Source organism: Corvus cornix, chromosome 2 (genome assembly GCF_000738735.6).
Source record: "Corvus cornix cornix isolate S_Up_H32 chromosome 2, ASM73873v5, whole genome shotgun sequence".
In the NCBI taxonomy this organism is placed as follows: Eukaryota; Metazoa; Chordata; class Aves; order Passeriformes; family Corvidae; genus Corvus; species Corvus cornix.
Genome location: NC_046333.1, coordinates 124,450 through 136,940, shown reverse-complemented (window position 1 = coordinate 136,940; position 12,491 = coordinate 124,450). Strand labels below are relative to the sequence as shown.

The window sequence follows — 12,491 nt, the reverse complement described above, 5'->3', positions numbered from 1 at the left end:
GAGTGCAGCAAGAGCAGGGACCCACAGTATGCTGCCCTGGGTACCTGTGCCAGCCACAGCTGTGGTGCTCAAGGTATTCCCTGAGCCAGAAGTAGCAATGGAGTTTGCTTACAGCAGATCTTTAAAGGATGGATAGCGCTTCCCTTCTTTACAACTGTGTCTTGAAGTCACAGGACCAAACTTTTCCCTTTACCTTGTCGAGAGCATGTTACAGCCCAGGCCACAGTGTGAACCCACACAGTGCTCTGCAGGTGCTGGCTGCTCTCTGCCCAGGGGAGCAGCATTTTCAGGGCACATTCCTGCTCACCCAGCAGTGACATCCCCGGTGTTGCACAGGCACTGCCATCCTGCCCCAAGCTCCTGAGCCAGGTAACCCAGACCTTGTACCTTCATGAAAGGGATTTGATTGGAACACCTACCACACATTTCCCTCTGAGAAGCAGGTGGGTGCACAGGTCTGAGTGCATATGCCACCACCCATGACATGTCAGGTGAGCTCTATCAGGACAGTCTTCAAGGAAATGTAGAAGTCATGCTCAGGTAGGTATAAAGACCAGGATTTATTCCAAATACCTTTCAGTACAGACCGTAAAGAACTTGACTAAAGACAGGATTACACCAAACATTTAGGGTACCAGAGTTGCCTAGTACAGGCTAGAGTATTTGGATTTGGGATAGGGAAACATCTATGTTTCTATGCTACTACTAAGCCTGTGATCCATACAGTGTCTTTGCTCCTTGTACCACAAAATGCCCTAATCCCCATGCCTCCTTTTCTTAGTCTGGAGTCCGTGCTGATTAGTATGGACAAACAGAATGCTTCAAAACAGGTGCATGAGGCAGAGCACAAGGCTGGCTGGGACTGGGACACAACAACAGGCTTGGCACAGGGGGCTAATGTGGCCAGGTAGGAGTGGGCTGAGGGGAAGGGGGTGAGGGCAAAGCACAGACTGCATTGGCAGGGATGGAACATCTACACTGAAAGACACAGCAGGACTGGAACCACAACCCCTAGTAGAGAATGTCCTCAAAGCCGAGCAGCAGGAACTGGTGCAGGGCACTTGGCAGGTGTAGCTGGGACAGGACCAGAAGCAGCCGGCCCTCCAGGATGGTCCTGAGAGTGCAGCGAGCCAGGTGCTGCAAGGAGCGAGGTCTGTGCCCCAGGGAGAAAAGTGACTGGTAGAAACATGGGTATTTCTACAGAGAGAAGAAAGGACCAGAGGCACACAAAGCTGAAGATATCACCCTGGGACCAGAGGTAGAACCAGACATCCATTTGCCTCACTATGGAGCATCCTCCCTGTCCCCAACAGCACCCTCCCTGTGTCTGGCAACCCCACACTGCCCAACCCCCTCCAGGCCCAGATGCCCCCGGCAACCCATCAGAACGTGGACTTGTGCTCTTCAGCCAGCTGTAGGCATTTGTTCCCTCACCTGTACAACCTCTACTGGAACTGCTTCCACCCAGTCCTCAGAGACGCACACATGGGTGTAGCTGTTCACCAGGGCCTCGATGACACGGGGGCAGGTGTGGCAGTACCGCAGCACCTGGCCAGGGAAAGAGCAGGTGATCACCATCATTGGACAAGGTCCTGCAAGCCCTACTCTGAGGTGAGTAAAATACTGCTCAAACCCAGATATGGTAAATCTGGTGAATTCCTGTCTGTCCCACATGCTGCCCCACGAGAGAAAAACCACTGCAGGTATGAAGCACCAGAGCATCCCTCCTTGCAAAGAGGGTGACTGAGCCATCACCCAACCTGCATGGCATGGCTGCCTTCAGCACAACCGGGTCCCCACAGCTTCTCCTCAGACACAGGGACCATCATACATGGCTGTGATGATGATCTCCATTGGCTTCACTGCTGCAAGTAGCTCATGAACACCAACACTCTGCTTTACACCAGGTTCCTTACTTCACATTTTGGTAGTTAGACCATGAGCCATTCGGGGCAGGGACTGGCACTCATTCTGTGATCAGCCAGAGCACAGCACATTCTACCTCTGTTGAGGGATGCACCAGGGTCTCAGGGGTGCGGGATTGTGCCTGTTCGGTGCAGGGCTGCAGAGACATCTGTACCTGTGTCCATGTCCATGCTGTGCCCATGTCAAGGGCTGCACAAAGCCCCAGAAGACTTCACACATAGTTGTACATGTCTGGTGCATCCCACATTCGCATAGGTGCAGGTGACACACCAATGCCATGTACCTAGCAACAGTGCAGCCTTTGGAGCACACCCTACTCAAGCAAAGCCACACAGAGGCAGATTTCCCCGGCTTCAGGCTGCCACTCCCCATGGCCCAGGCCAGCAGTAGCTGTCAGAGTCTATTCTGGCTGTACCAGTGATCCTCATTATCTGGCGTTAATAGGAGATTAATTAGTGTTAATTGTTGATTTTCCTGTATTTTCCCAAAGGGGAGAGCAATCTGCTGATCTCCGGGCTGGGTAATTATTGCACTGCTCAGGAATTAAGACAGGAAATTAACCCTTTGTCTGCTGGTGTCTTGCAGAGACAGCAGGAGCTGGAGGGTGTGCCCCGAGAAGAAACTGTCTCCAAAGAAAAAGGACCAACCACTTTTCAGAGCGAGTGATTATGGAAACTGGGTGAGTACTGTCCACATAGCTTAGCAGACAGAAGAAGGAGAGTCCTACAGGAAAACACACCAGGAGAAAACATCAGGGATACCATCCCATACCAGTTCTCCCATAATGCCAGCTCTCCCTTCCCAGGCCCTGGGCAGAGCAGGGCAGGACAGCAAACAGGCTGCCATGGAACAAGCCTTGCTGTGACAGGAGGGCTCACTGGGGCCCTGATGTTGTTCACAACCTTCCTCTCCCACCACACTCCCAGCTCCGCTGAAGACCCGCACCTTGAGGAGGGAGCCTGGCCAGATGCGGACGGCTCCATGGTTGAGCAGTGCTCGCACCACGAGCTCCGGGCGATGCTCCAGCTTGTAGGCAGCTACTTGCAGGATGTTGTGCAGGGCCGTGTTGCCACCATAGTTCATGACATTGACATTGGCACCCCGGGCCAGCAGTAACTCTGCAATTTGAGCATTGGCATTCTTGCAGGCCAGGTGAAGTGGGTGCTGCTGGTCCCGATCCGCAGCGTTGATGCTGGCACCGCTCTCCACCAGCAGCTGGCAGACCCGGTAGTAGCGGTCCATGTCCTGGGGCTGGTGGTGCTGAGCACAGGCAGCATTCAGGGGCGTTTGCCCCTCCTTGTTCTTTACCTCCAGTTCAGCCCCGTGGCGCAGAAGCAGCTGGACATGCTCTGCCAGGCCGTGCCGTGATGCCACGTGCAGTGCTGTGTCATTCTCCTCCTCCGTCTGACTGTTTGCACTGGCACCATGCTGCAGCAGCTGCCGGACACACCTGAGTGGACCAAGGTGACTTGGTGACCATTTCTCATCTCCACCTCCCATCCTACCTCCCAGCCCCCACATCTGTACCATCCCACAGCTTTTCCCCAGAGTCCAAAAATCCCTGCTCCTCATGCCCTGGAGCAGTGGTTTTAAGCCAGGATGACTAGTGATTAGAGATATTGTCACCCTAATTTCAGCTAACTCCACACACAGATCTCTTGAAGTGTTGTCACACCTGATGCCTGCTCACATATGCAGTGGATCTGCTCAGGAATGCCCTGAACATTGCAGTGTGACCACTGGCTCCATGTTGCTGGTGGGCAGACCAGACAGCAGCACCTGGCTCAGCTGCATCTGCTAAGGACACAAGCTTGCAGTCATCTGTTTGACCTCAGAGGTGATCCTGGCCCAGGAACAGGCACCAAGGCCACCCCCATTCTGCACCCATCAAACCATCTTCAGGGACCCCTCCGACAGGGGATTAGGCTTGAGGGAGAGGGAGGCTGGCTGCACTCCCCCGAACAGAACTCACTCGATGGAGTCTGAGCTCTTGCAGAGGTGCAGGGGCCTGTAGCCATCCTCAGAGACAGCCTCAGGATCAGCTCCGGAGCCGAGCAGCAGGCGCACACAGTCGGTCCTGGCACAGGCACAAGCCTCATGCAGGGCTGTCTTGCCCCCCGGAGCAAAGTCGACGGCAGCGCCGCGGAGCAGCAGGAGCCGCAGGCAGTCCGTGTAGCCCCGGCTGGCCGTGATGTGCAGCGGCGTGGTGAGCTCCTGCTCATAGCTCAGCGACCACAGTCCTGCAGGGGAAGAGAGGTCAGGGAGCCACATCCAGCCACAGTGCACAAAGAATTGCCCTTTTCCTTGAAGCACCTGATGTACATCCCGCCTGAGACACTTGTGTTTCCCCTCCAGGGACTTCAAGTCCCTTCCCTGCAAGGTCCCTGTGTTTGGACTGGCCTACCAAAGGCAGAGATCCATGGAAGGCTCTCAGGCCACACAGCAGTGCAGACAGGGAGCTCCAGGGAGCAGGAGCCCACGGCAGAGGCTGTTCTGTGCAGTGTGCCCTTCACCTGTGGCTCAGGTACATACATGGGGTTTCTGTTGTCAGGAGTGCAGCAAGCGAAGGGTCTGGGGCACCAGCAGGGCTAATGGCAGTGAGGTGGTTGGGCTAAACACCATGTGTGAAGCACCCCAAACATAAGGAACTGGGCAGTAAGAGAAGCATCAGAGCCAGCTGCCATACACACAGGGGACACAAACAAGCCCTGAGCAGGGTGCAGACAACAAGCTACAGCAGAGATGGACATCTAGGGCCTAGGAGAGAGCAAGGGACTGAAATGTGCCAGCTCTCAAAGATGCTGACCCAGCACAAACCATCGCTGAGCTGGTGCAGTCTGCTGGCTAACAGCCTGCAGATGCTACAGGAAAAAAGCTCCTTAAACTGTGCTTCTTGCTGCCTACCCAGACTGAGCTGGAGGACATCCCAGACTGCATGGCATGTTCCACACTACATCCTCTCAGCTCTTTCTTGCAGAAGCAGTATGTGGTCATCTGTGTTTTCCAGGGCCAGGTTCAAACTAAACCATCTTAAAGACCTAGCTCATGTTGTGACAATCTGGCACAACCTGCAGTGGGACCTGGCAGCCCAGTGCAGGCTGCACAGAGAGCAGTTCTCAAGCACCTAAGACAATACCTGTGAGAGGGGCCAGGTTTCCTGGATGCACCCTGTGCTCTCAGAAACATGAACCCTCTTCCACAAGGATCACAGGAAAACCTGACCACATCCCCATGCTCTTGGCTCCCATTCCCACTCTTCTGTAACCCAAGGAGCACCCATAACACCTAACCCCAGCAACAGCTATGCCCCACAGCACACACCACAGCCAAGCCCCACTGCTCCCACATACTCAGCCGGCGGGGGTTGAAGCGGTAGTTCTTCCATTCTTCCAGGTCACTGGTGTCAAACACAGCACTGGGGCTCAGGTTGTTCTGAGGTGCTGTGAGGATCTCGGCTACAGTCTCCCGATCCCCAGCCAGCAGGGCCTGCCAGAACACCTGGGCAGGGCCAACCGCCTGCTGTGTGCGGATGGGCTCCTGGCTCTCATCTCTTCCACCTGTGATGCTGCCCATAACAAACAACCAGACCCTTCGCAGAGACCAGGACAGGACCTGCTGTGCGCCCCAGCCAGGCTCTGAGGCACAGCCCCACCAGCAGCCTGTGTTTGGGCTGAGACTCTGCCTGCCAGCCCAGGGTGTTCCACAGGGAGGGGGAACACATCACACCCCTCTCTTTGGCCCAGGCTGGGCATGGCTCATGTCTCAGCTGTTCTATTCTGGGAAACCTTGTGATCAAATGCTGGGGCCAAGAGGCCAATAAAGGCTCCCTGCTCAGGCAGCAGTACCTCTGCAGTGCCCCGCTGTGAAGGGAAAATCCTCAGGCAGGGCAGGGGAGCTTGAAGGGTAGAAACAGGGATGGGACATCACTAAAACAACAGAATGGGAAATTGTTTCATGCCTACTCAGCACTTTGTTGCCCAGTGCTGTCCAGACCACAACAGCATGACCCCAGCAGCTCCACACACATCTCCCATGCCTTTGCTCACCTCTTGGCTCCACACGTCTCCAGCACTGCACACCCACTTACCAGTTGCACCTGAGCCATTAGCACTAGGGAGGTTTTTAAACAAGCTACAGGACATCTCTTTTTAATCAAAGCCTAAGGAGTGGTAGAAATAGGCACAAGGATGGGAAAAACTAGAGGTAATTGTCCTTTAGACCCTCCTGCTTCCTCCTTTTTCTTGATATCCAGCCTTGCACAGAGCCCCTGCATAGCTTTAGTGTTTTCTTTCAGTCCTCAGACACTCCCCTGACTCAGAGTTGCTCCCTGCAGTCCTGTCACCTGAGATGGTGTTTTCCTCTGGCACCACTTGGCTGCATACAGCCAACCCACCCACCTTGGTCACAGAAGAGCATGTGTTGCTCACGTGGCATTAGCACTGTGTACATATTGTTCACACCACACGATCCAGAGAACGTGTCAAACTGTGTGGAAGGCTAGTAGTGTTCAGTGTAATTTTGTGTCATGGAACTACTCAGATCCTGCAGCTAAACACCAGCTAAGTGACCCCAACAGACCACCAAGCAACAATTACCAGGGGACCAGAGCAGAGTGTAAGACAGGGAACTCTACTCTTCTCAGTAATGAAAATAAATGAGCAAGTTCTATGCTGACAGTATCTGGTTTGCTCTGTCTGTGCAGACTTCACCTTGTCTAGCTAGAATGACAAAGCAAAAGCCTGCAAAAGGGTAAAGAAAGGGAAGCCCCTGGCAGATGTTCTCACCTGATGGGACCCTCTATTTCCCCAAGGATATAAGCAGGTGTCCCATGAGAGCTTGAGGTTCCCAGTCACACACCAGGGAGGCAGAAAGCTGTGTGAGTAAGTGTCAGTGACACCAGACAGTTTACACTTCTTCTGGGCACCTTAAAATACCAAGAGGGGTGATTTGGGAAAGACAAGGTCACTAGAACCTACTGTTAAGGTCACTGAGTCAGTTCTAAGAACCTGTCCCTGCACAGTCAGTGAGATACAGAGGCAAGCCTCGTGGAGCATGAAGGTTTGTTTTGGTTTTTGTTCTGTACCCTTATCTGATAAATTTGGCAGCACATTTTTGCTCTGTGTTTGATGAATGATCTTGTTCAGTTGGGGTTTTCATGTCTTGAAACTTTGTTGATAAGAGAAATTTCTGCATGAGGTTGTTTTACACTGTCTGTTCCATTTTCTCTGGGGCACAAACCTTTACAAGCAGAGATACTGGCTGTTCCAGTGTCTGCCAGCCTAGCATAAGACAGGAGTTACAACACCCAGTTCATATTTTACTGACAAATGGTCTCAGTTACACAAAGGGCAATACTTTTAGTGATTTCATTCCTAAGTAGACTGTAACAGTTCAAAACCCGGGTTGTACAAAGCTTGCAATTCAGTAAATAATCTTCACCACTCACAAGTAGCAGCACATGCATCTGCAAGCCCACACACCCTATTTGTCTCTTGCTGCAGTGGATCCCCACAAAACACTGTCATCTGACTAAGCACCGGGACAATCAGCCTGCTCCTCTGGGAAAGCAGTCTCATCAACAGCTCTTCCATTCTGGTATGGGTGGCTTTTGCCACCAGCCTTCTGTAGAGGAGGGTGGTACAGTTAAAGCCCTTCCACACCTGACACTCTTAAATTCTGGGAGTCTGCCTGCACCACATCACTAACTGACAGCAGCAAGAACAAGGGCACATCCAGGCTGCTCAGCACACCTCTCCCTTGAACACACCAGCTGCAGTGTTTACTGAGAAGCTCACAGGTGACATTGACAAGAAGGTAAGTAAAAGGGACCAGAGTGTGTGGAAGCATGTGTGGTAGCCCCAGGATGTGCCTGGACAAGGTACAGTGAGATGTACAGATGGAAGGAAACACCAAGGATGATCAGCTCCTACCTCCTGTCACTCAGGAAAGTTTACTTCCACCATCTTTCTGGTAGACTGGATTTCTGCCCCCCTTGTCAAATCCATCCCATGGAACAGAACAGCATTCTGATGCCTTTTCACCCATGCACTCTCCCCACCTCCCACATATTTCACATCCACCCCAGCAATCTCTAACAGGACAGTCCTGAGAATGTGTTTCTCCAGCAACTCTTCCAAGGGCTCTATTCTCATTATTTTCCAGTAGACCTGCCTCATGCCACCTTCAACAAGCCTGCTACTATTTGTTCTACAGCCTTGGAAACCTCCTTCCTCACACAAAAGCTGTTCTTCCCAAGTCCTTCTTCCACCACCAGACATTCCTTTCAACATTTTTCTTGGGTGCCTGAGCCCTATCTTTGGGCCCCACCCTGGGCACACACTATCCCCCCCACGTCCCAGTCTCGCATACCCACCACGTTTAGTGCTAGTCCAGCGCAGCACATCGCCCCTGGTCTCAATGATGAGATTGATGGCTGCGCTCTTGGTGAAGTACTTCTGCACCATGTCCAGGTCTCCAGTGAAGAGTGCGTTCTGGACCAGCAGATCTCGGCACTCCAGTGGCTCCAGGCGGCTGTGCTGGTACCCCCAGCTCTCTGTGCTCTGGCTGCGCTCACCGTGGTGGTCTTGGGACCTCACGTTGTGAGAATACTTCCGCTGGTCCGGCTGCAGCAAACGCGTGGCAGAGCGGGGAGGGAAGGCGCAGTCCATCACAGGTAACTAACCTGAGAAATCTGAGCTGCACAGTGAACGAGCTATCGCAGCAAAGAGCCTCTCGTTCAAGGGTTTGTCCTTTGCAGGTTGCTCCTGGGTTCCAGCTCCCCTGCATCTGGCTGGACTCAGGCACAGGCCTGAATCACCCAGTATAAATAGCCTGGCTTGGCAGCTCCTCATCACCACCTCCCCTTCTTCCAAGAGCTTATTTTCAGCTGCTAGGTGCAATCACCAGCACAGACTAGGCAAAGGAGAGGAGTGGCAGGCAGCCTGGAACCCTCTCCTTGTGCTTGTTTGCTCTGCAGAGAGCTCCTGCTCCACAGGGCGCTCCCACTGAGAAAGAGGCAGAGCAAGGTGGGGTCAACCATGGCAGGGAGGCAGGTGGGTGAGGGGGAGCTTGGGAAAGGCCTGGATCAGACTCGGTGTCTGAAGTCATAAGAGACTAAGGACAGGGCACTTCCAGTTCCCCACAGGCAACTCCTCAGGGACCAAAAGACCCTCACAAGTACCACACACTGCTCTGGGAATCAGCCCCTTCCCTGGGGCAGCAAGGTTGGCTGCCCACAGGGCTGGGCAGGATACAGAAGGGCAGAGAGGTAGCCCTGAGAAAAGCAGCTTGTACAACACAGATTATCCTGTCACACTGGTCCCAAATTTTGATCAAGTTCTTTGTGGTGTGGCTGGAGGTGCTGGTCAAACAGGGAGCCAGACTCTGCTTGTGTTCCTTTTGACAGCTGTTTCCAGAGCAGAGAAAACAATTATGTAAGAACCTTGAAGCTGAAGAGGGTCCCATGAACCAGACTGGGATGATGCCAAACATTCCCATTGCCACAGCACAGCTGTTCTGTGCCAGTGAGCACCTGCAGCATCCCACTGGTGCTGGACTGGGAGCACATTGCTTTCCTGAAGGATGCAGTGCCTGTACCTCCAGCTCCTCCATGGAATCCACATTCAAGCTTCACAGAGTCTCCTCCAGCCTGGTGAGGGGCTCAGTGCAATAGCCCTGACTTGGGGAACTTTGAGTACAGGAAGTCTGGATTCCCTAAGACATGAGGAAAAGGAGAAACTAAGAACTCCTAGTTCCTCTCCAACCTGTCTTTAAAACTTCTGCTGTTCCTACCACTGAAACCAATGCTATCATGGGAATAGAATGCCTAACTAACCCCTCATGCTCAGCACTATTCGTGCACCCAAGACCAGGAAAGGCCCCTGGGAGGAATGCCCTGACTGCAGCTGTGCCTCACCCCATGACCCACTGCTGGCCAAGGGCAGGCAACGTCTTCACACTCAGCATTTCACAGACCTGGGGCTCCATGTTCCTGACTGCACCAGCTACCCTTGGACATTTTCTCCCATGCCCATGGCTAACAGCAAAAAAAAAAAAAAAAAAAAAAAAAAAAAAAATCCCTCAAACCACTTTAGGCAAGCCAACCAACCCAAAGTTACAAACAAAAACCCACCCAAAAAAAAAAAAAGACAAAAAACCCCAAAACAAAACAAAAAAAAAACCCCAAACCCACAAAACACAATCAGCCACCTTCAGCACCTCCAAGCCCAGCACCCACAGTTGCCAAGTAGGAAAGTCCACAGGGACATTGAGGACACTGAGGGCCCTCAGCTGCAGGCAGAGAAAAAGATGTCATAGCTATCCATTTCCCACCCAGAAAAGCAGCCAGCCAGGTCACTGAGCAAAGAGACAGAAGCAACAGAACCCAACATGTCCTTAAGTACACCTGGGGCTTTCACCCTCACCCCACTAATGTTTGGTCACAAGGTAGCACAGAGAAAAACCACAGCTGGGACCCTGGCTAGGAGGGCCTGAACATGATCAGGAAGAAGAGGATAAAGACTAAATACTGCTCATGCCACCAAGGCCAACAGGACAAGGATAAAGTGGTACTAAGAGCCTTGTCCTCCCACACAGGATTTCAATCTTGCATGGCTTGAGAGGACAGCAGAGGGTGCCCACACAGCAGCCAGAGAGGAACAGAAAGAGCAGCAAGGCTGCTCTCCCAACCAGCCACTAACCAGCTGCCACAGAACCACTGCTGACACTGCTGCTGCTTCATTGGCTCCCTCACACCTGGTCCCTCTGGCTCATGCATCTCCCATGGACATCCAAGAGCTCAGGCTTGTCCTCAGCTTCAGAGCCAGCCTAGGATAGCTGACATAACTCCTCCAACAGTGCCCAGAGCCCAGCAGCTGAAAAACCTTGGGGCTTCAGGGTCTGGAACCTGCAGTGACACAAGTCCAAGGGCTGGTCAGAAAGTGAGCACAGGTGAAGGCCAGGACACCTGAACAACAGTCCCATCACCAGGCACGCCCCACTCACCTCTATTCTCTCAGACTGTAACCAACTGCCATGACCTGGCTGTGCCTTATCTCTCGTCCCAGAGGACACCATGTCTGTTTTGTCAAATAAATGTCTCCATAGGGCCAAGCACTGCAGCCATGGTGGGGGAGATGCATTCCAAGCCTCAGAATGAGGTTGTGTGGGGAGGGAGCAGCATGCGTGGAAACGAGCCTGTAACGAGTTTGTAATATGCATGTGTGGCACGGCCTGCGCAGCGTCATCACAATGGCACAGGCACTTTCCCGCCTCATTGCCTCCCAAATGGATTTTAAATATCATTCCGAGGACACAATTATTTAAAACGCTGAACTAAACACTCACTAATGGGAAAACGGCGTGTGGCCTGCAGCAGCCATTCCTCATGGGGCCACTCTGCCCATGTCATCCTCTTCTCCAGCCCCACACCCTGCATGGGGCCACATGGAAGCATCCTCCTCCTCTTCCTTGGAGGCCAAACAGGACACCACTGGTACCTGCCTTGAGCCCAGGCCGACGCACATTGCTTATATGAGAACACATCTTTTGTCCCCACCCCAGAGACCTCCAGCCCCAGAGCAGTCCCCAGGCACCAGGGGCACTGCAAGTCAGCCCCAGGGCTCCATGTCAGGGAGCACCTCACCAGACAGCATGTCTTTCTGTCTCTCCCCAGTTTGGCAGCAAGTAATACTGGGCTACACAGGGAGAGGACATGAGAACAAGGATGCCTCCTGACCCCCTGTATATGGCTCTGGAAGTTATGGTTACAACCTAAGATTTACTTTTTCACTTAGTCTGAATACCTCCCACACCCCCAAGCACAATCCCAGCCAGGGGAGATGAAGAAAGCAGCATTATTGTTGGCTACATCCAAGAATCCAGAGCACACAGAGCATGAAAAGAGAGAAAGAACCCAAGGAAACAAACTGTTTGTAGCAACCCTTGCTGGGGAGAACAGGGAGACAGCTGCAAGGATGCAGTGGACACTTGGTCCCATTACAGCAGTGGCAGCATTAGGGATGACAGAGCTTCAGACAACAGTGTATCTGCTGATGGGGGAGTGCCTGCCTGACCTTTGATCATCAGCCCTCTCCTTTCCTCCAGGCAGGGATTCTAAGGCCGCCACAAGCTACCAGTGCTCAGAGACAACAGCCTACCTCAGACTAAACAGAGAAGGGAGGTGACACAGACCAGCACCATCCCCACACACTAGCAGTTGAGCACAGAGAGAAGAGTCCATTGCTGGAACTCCAGCTGCACATCAGAAGTTTATATTTTAACAGCTTTGGCATCACCAGGGCTATCCATCACCAGCTCATTTTCCTCCGAGTGCTGAACCGTTCCTGCCTCTGCTGTTTGGAACAGTGTCTAACGATGCACCGGAGCAGCCACCTGGCAACACTGCTGCCAAGGGCCACAACACTGGAAGAAGAATACACACAGGTCTGCACACTGCTGCCAGCCTCCACTGCCCAAAAACCTCCCTCCGCTCAAACCTGCTCCACTCAGACCACATGGATGCTCTGCCTCATGATCCTCCACCTTGAGAGAAAGAGCACATGCTC

At 52.9% G+C, this 12,491-nt stretch overlaps 1 protein-coding gene across 2 annotated transcripts; it reads right to left on the bottom strand.

Annotated features, from left to right (window-relative positions):
- Nucleotides 1-536: 536 nt before the first annotated feature.
- On the bottom strand, nt 537-8,855 carry ASB10 (ankyrin repeat and SOCS box containing 10). 2 transcript variants are annotated; one of them, XM_010391476.4, is made up of 5 exons: nt 8,300-8,855; nt 3,899-4,166; nt 2,872-3,376; nt 1,435-1,548; nt 537-1,197 (listed from the first exon to the last, which is right to left on the bottom strand). In XM_010391476.4, the coding sequence occupies exons 1-5, from the start codon at nt 8,592-8,594 to the stop codon at nt 1,012-1,014; spliced, it is 1,368 nt and encodes a 455-aa protein (XP_010389778.2). In that variant the 5' UTR covers nt 8,595-8,855; the 3' UTR covers nt 537-1,011. The 2 variants fall into 2 exon arrangements, with proteins under 2 accessions (XP_010389778.2, XP_019136670.2); XM_019281125.3 differs by lacking the exon at nt 8,300-8,855 and adding an exon at nt 5,277-5,548.
- Between the last annotated feature and the right edge of the window lie 3,636 nt (nt 8,856-12,491).

Bases quoted from the DNA above. Each gene is read 5' to 3' on its own strand.
- ASB10 (XM_010391476.4), bottom strand. From the start codon at position 8,594: ATGGACTGCGCCTTCCCTCCCCGCTCTGCCACGCGTTTGCTGCAGCCG. The intron at 1,549-2,871 runs GTGCGGGTCTTC...TTCCCTGGCCAG, and splicing joins GGCCAGGCTCCCTCCTCAAG to GTGCTGCGGTACTGCCACAC. The intron at 1,198-1,434 runs GTGAGGGAACAA...TTCTCTCTGTAG, and splicing joins TTCCAGTAGAGGTTGTACAG to AAATACCCATGTTTCTACCA.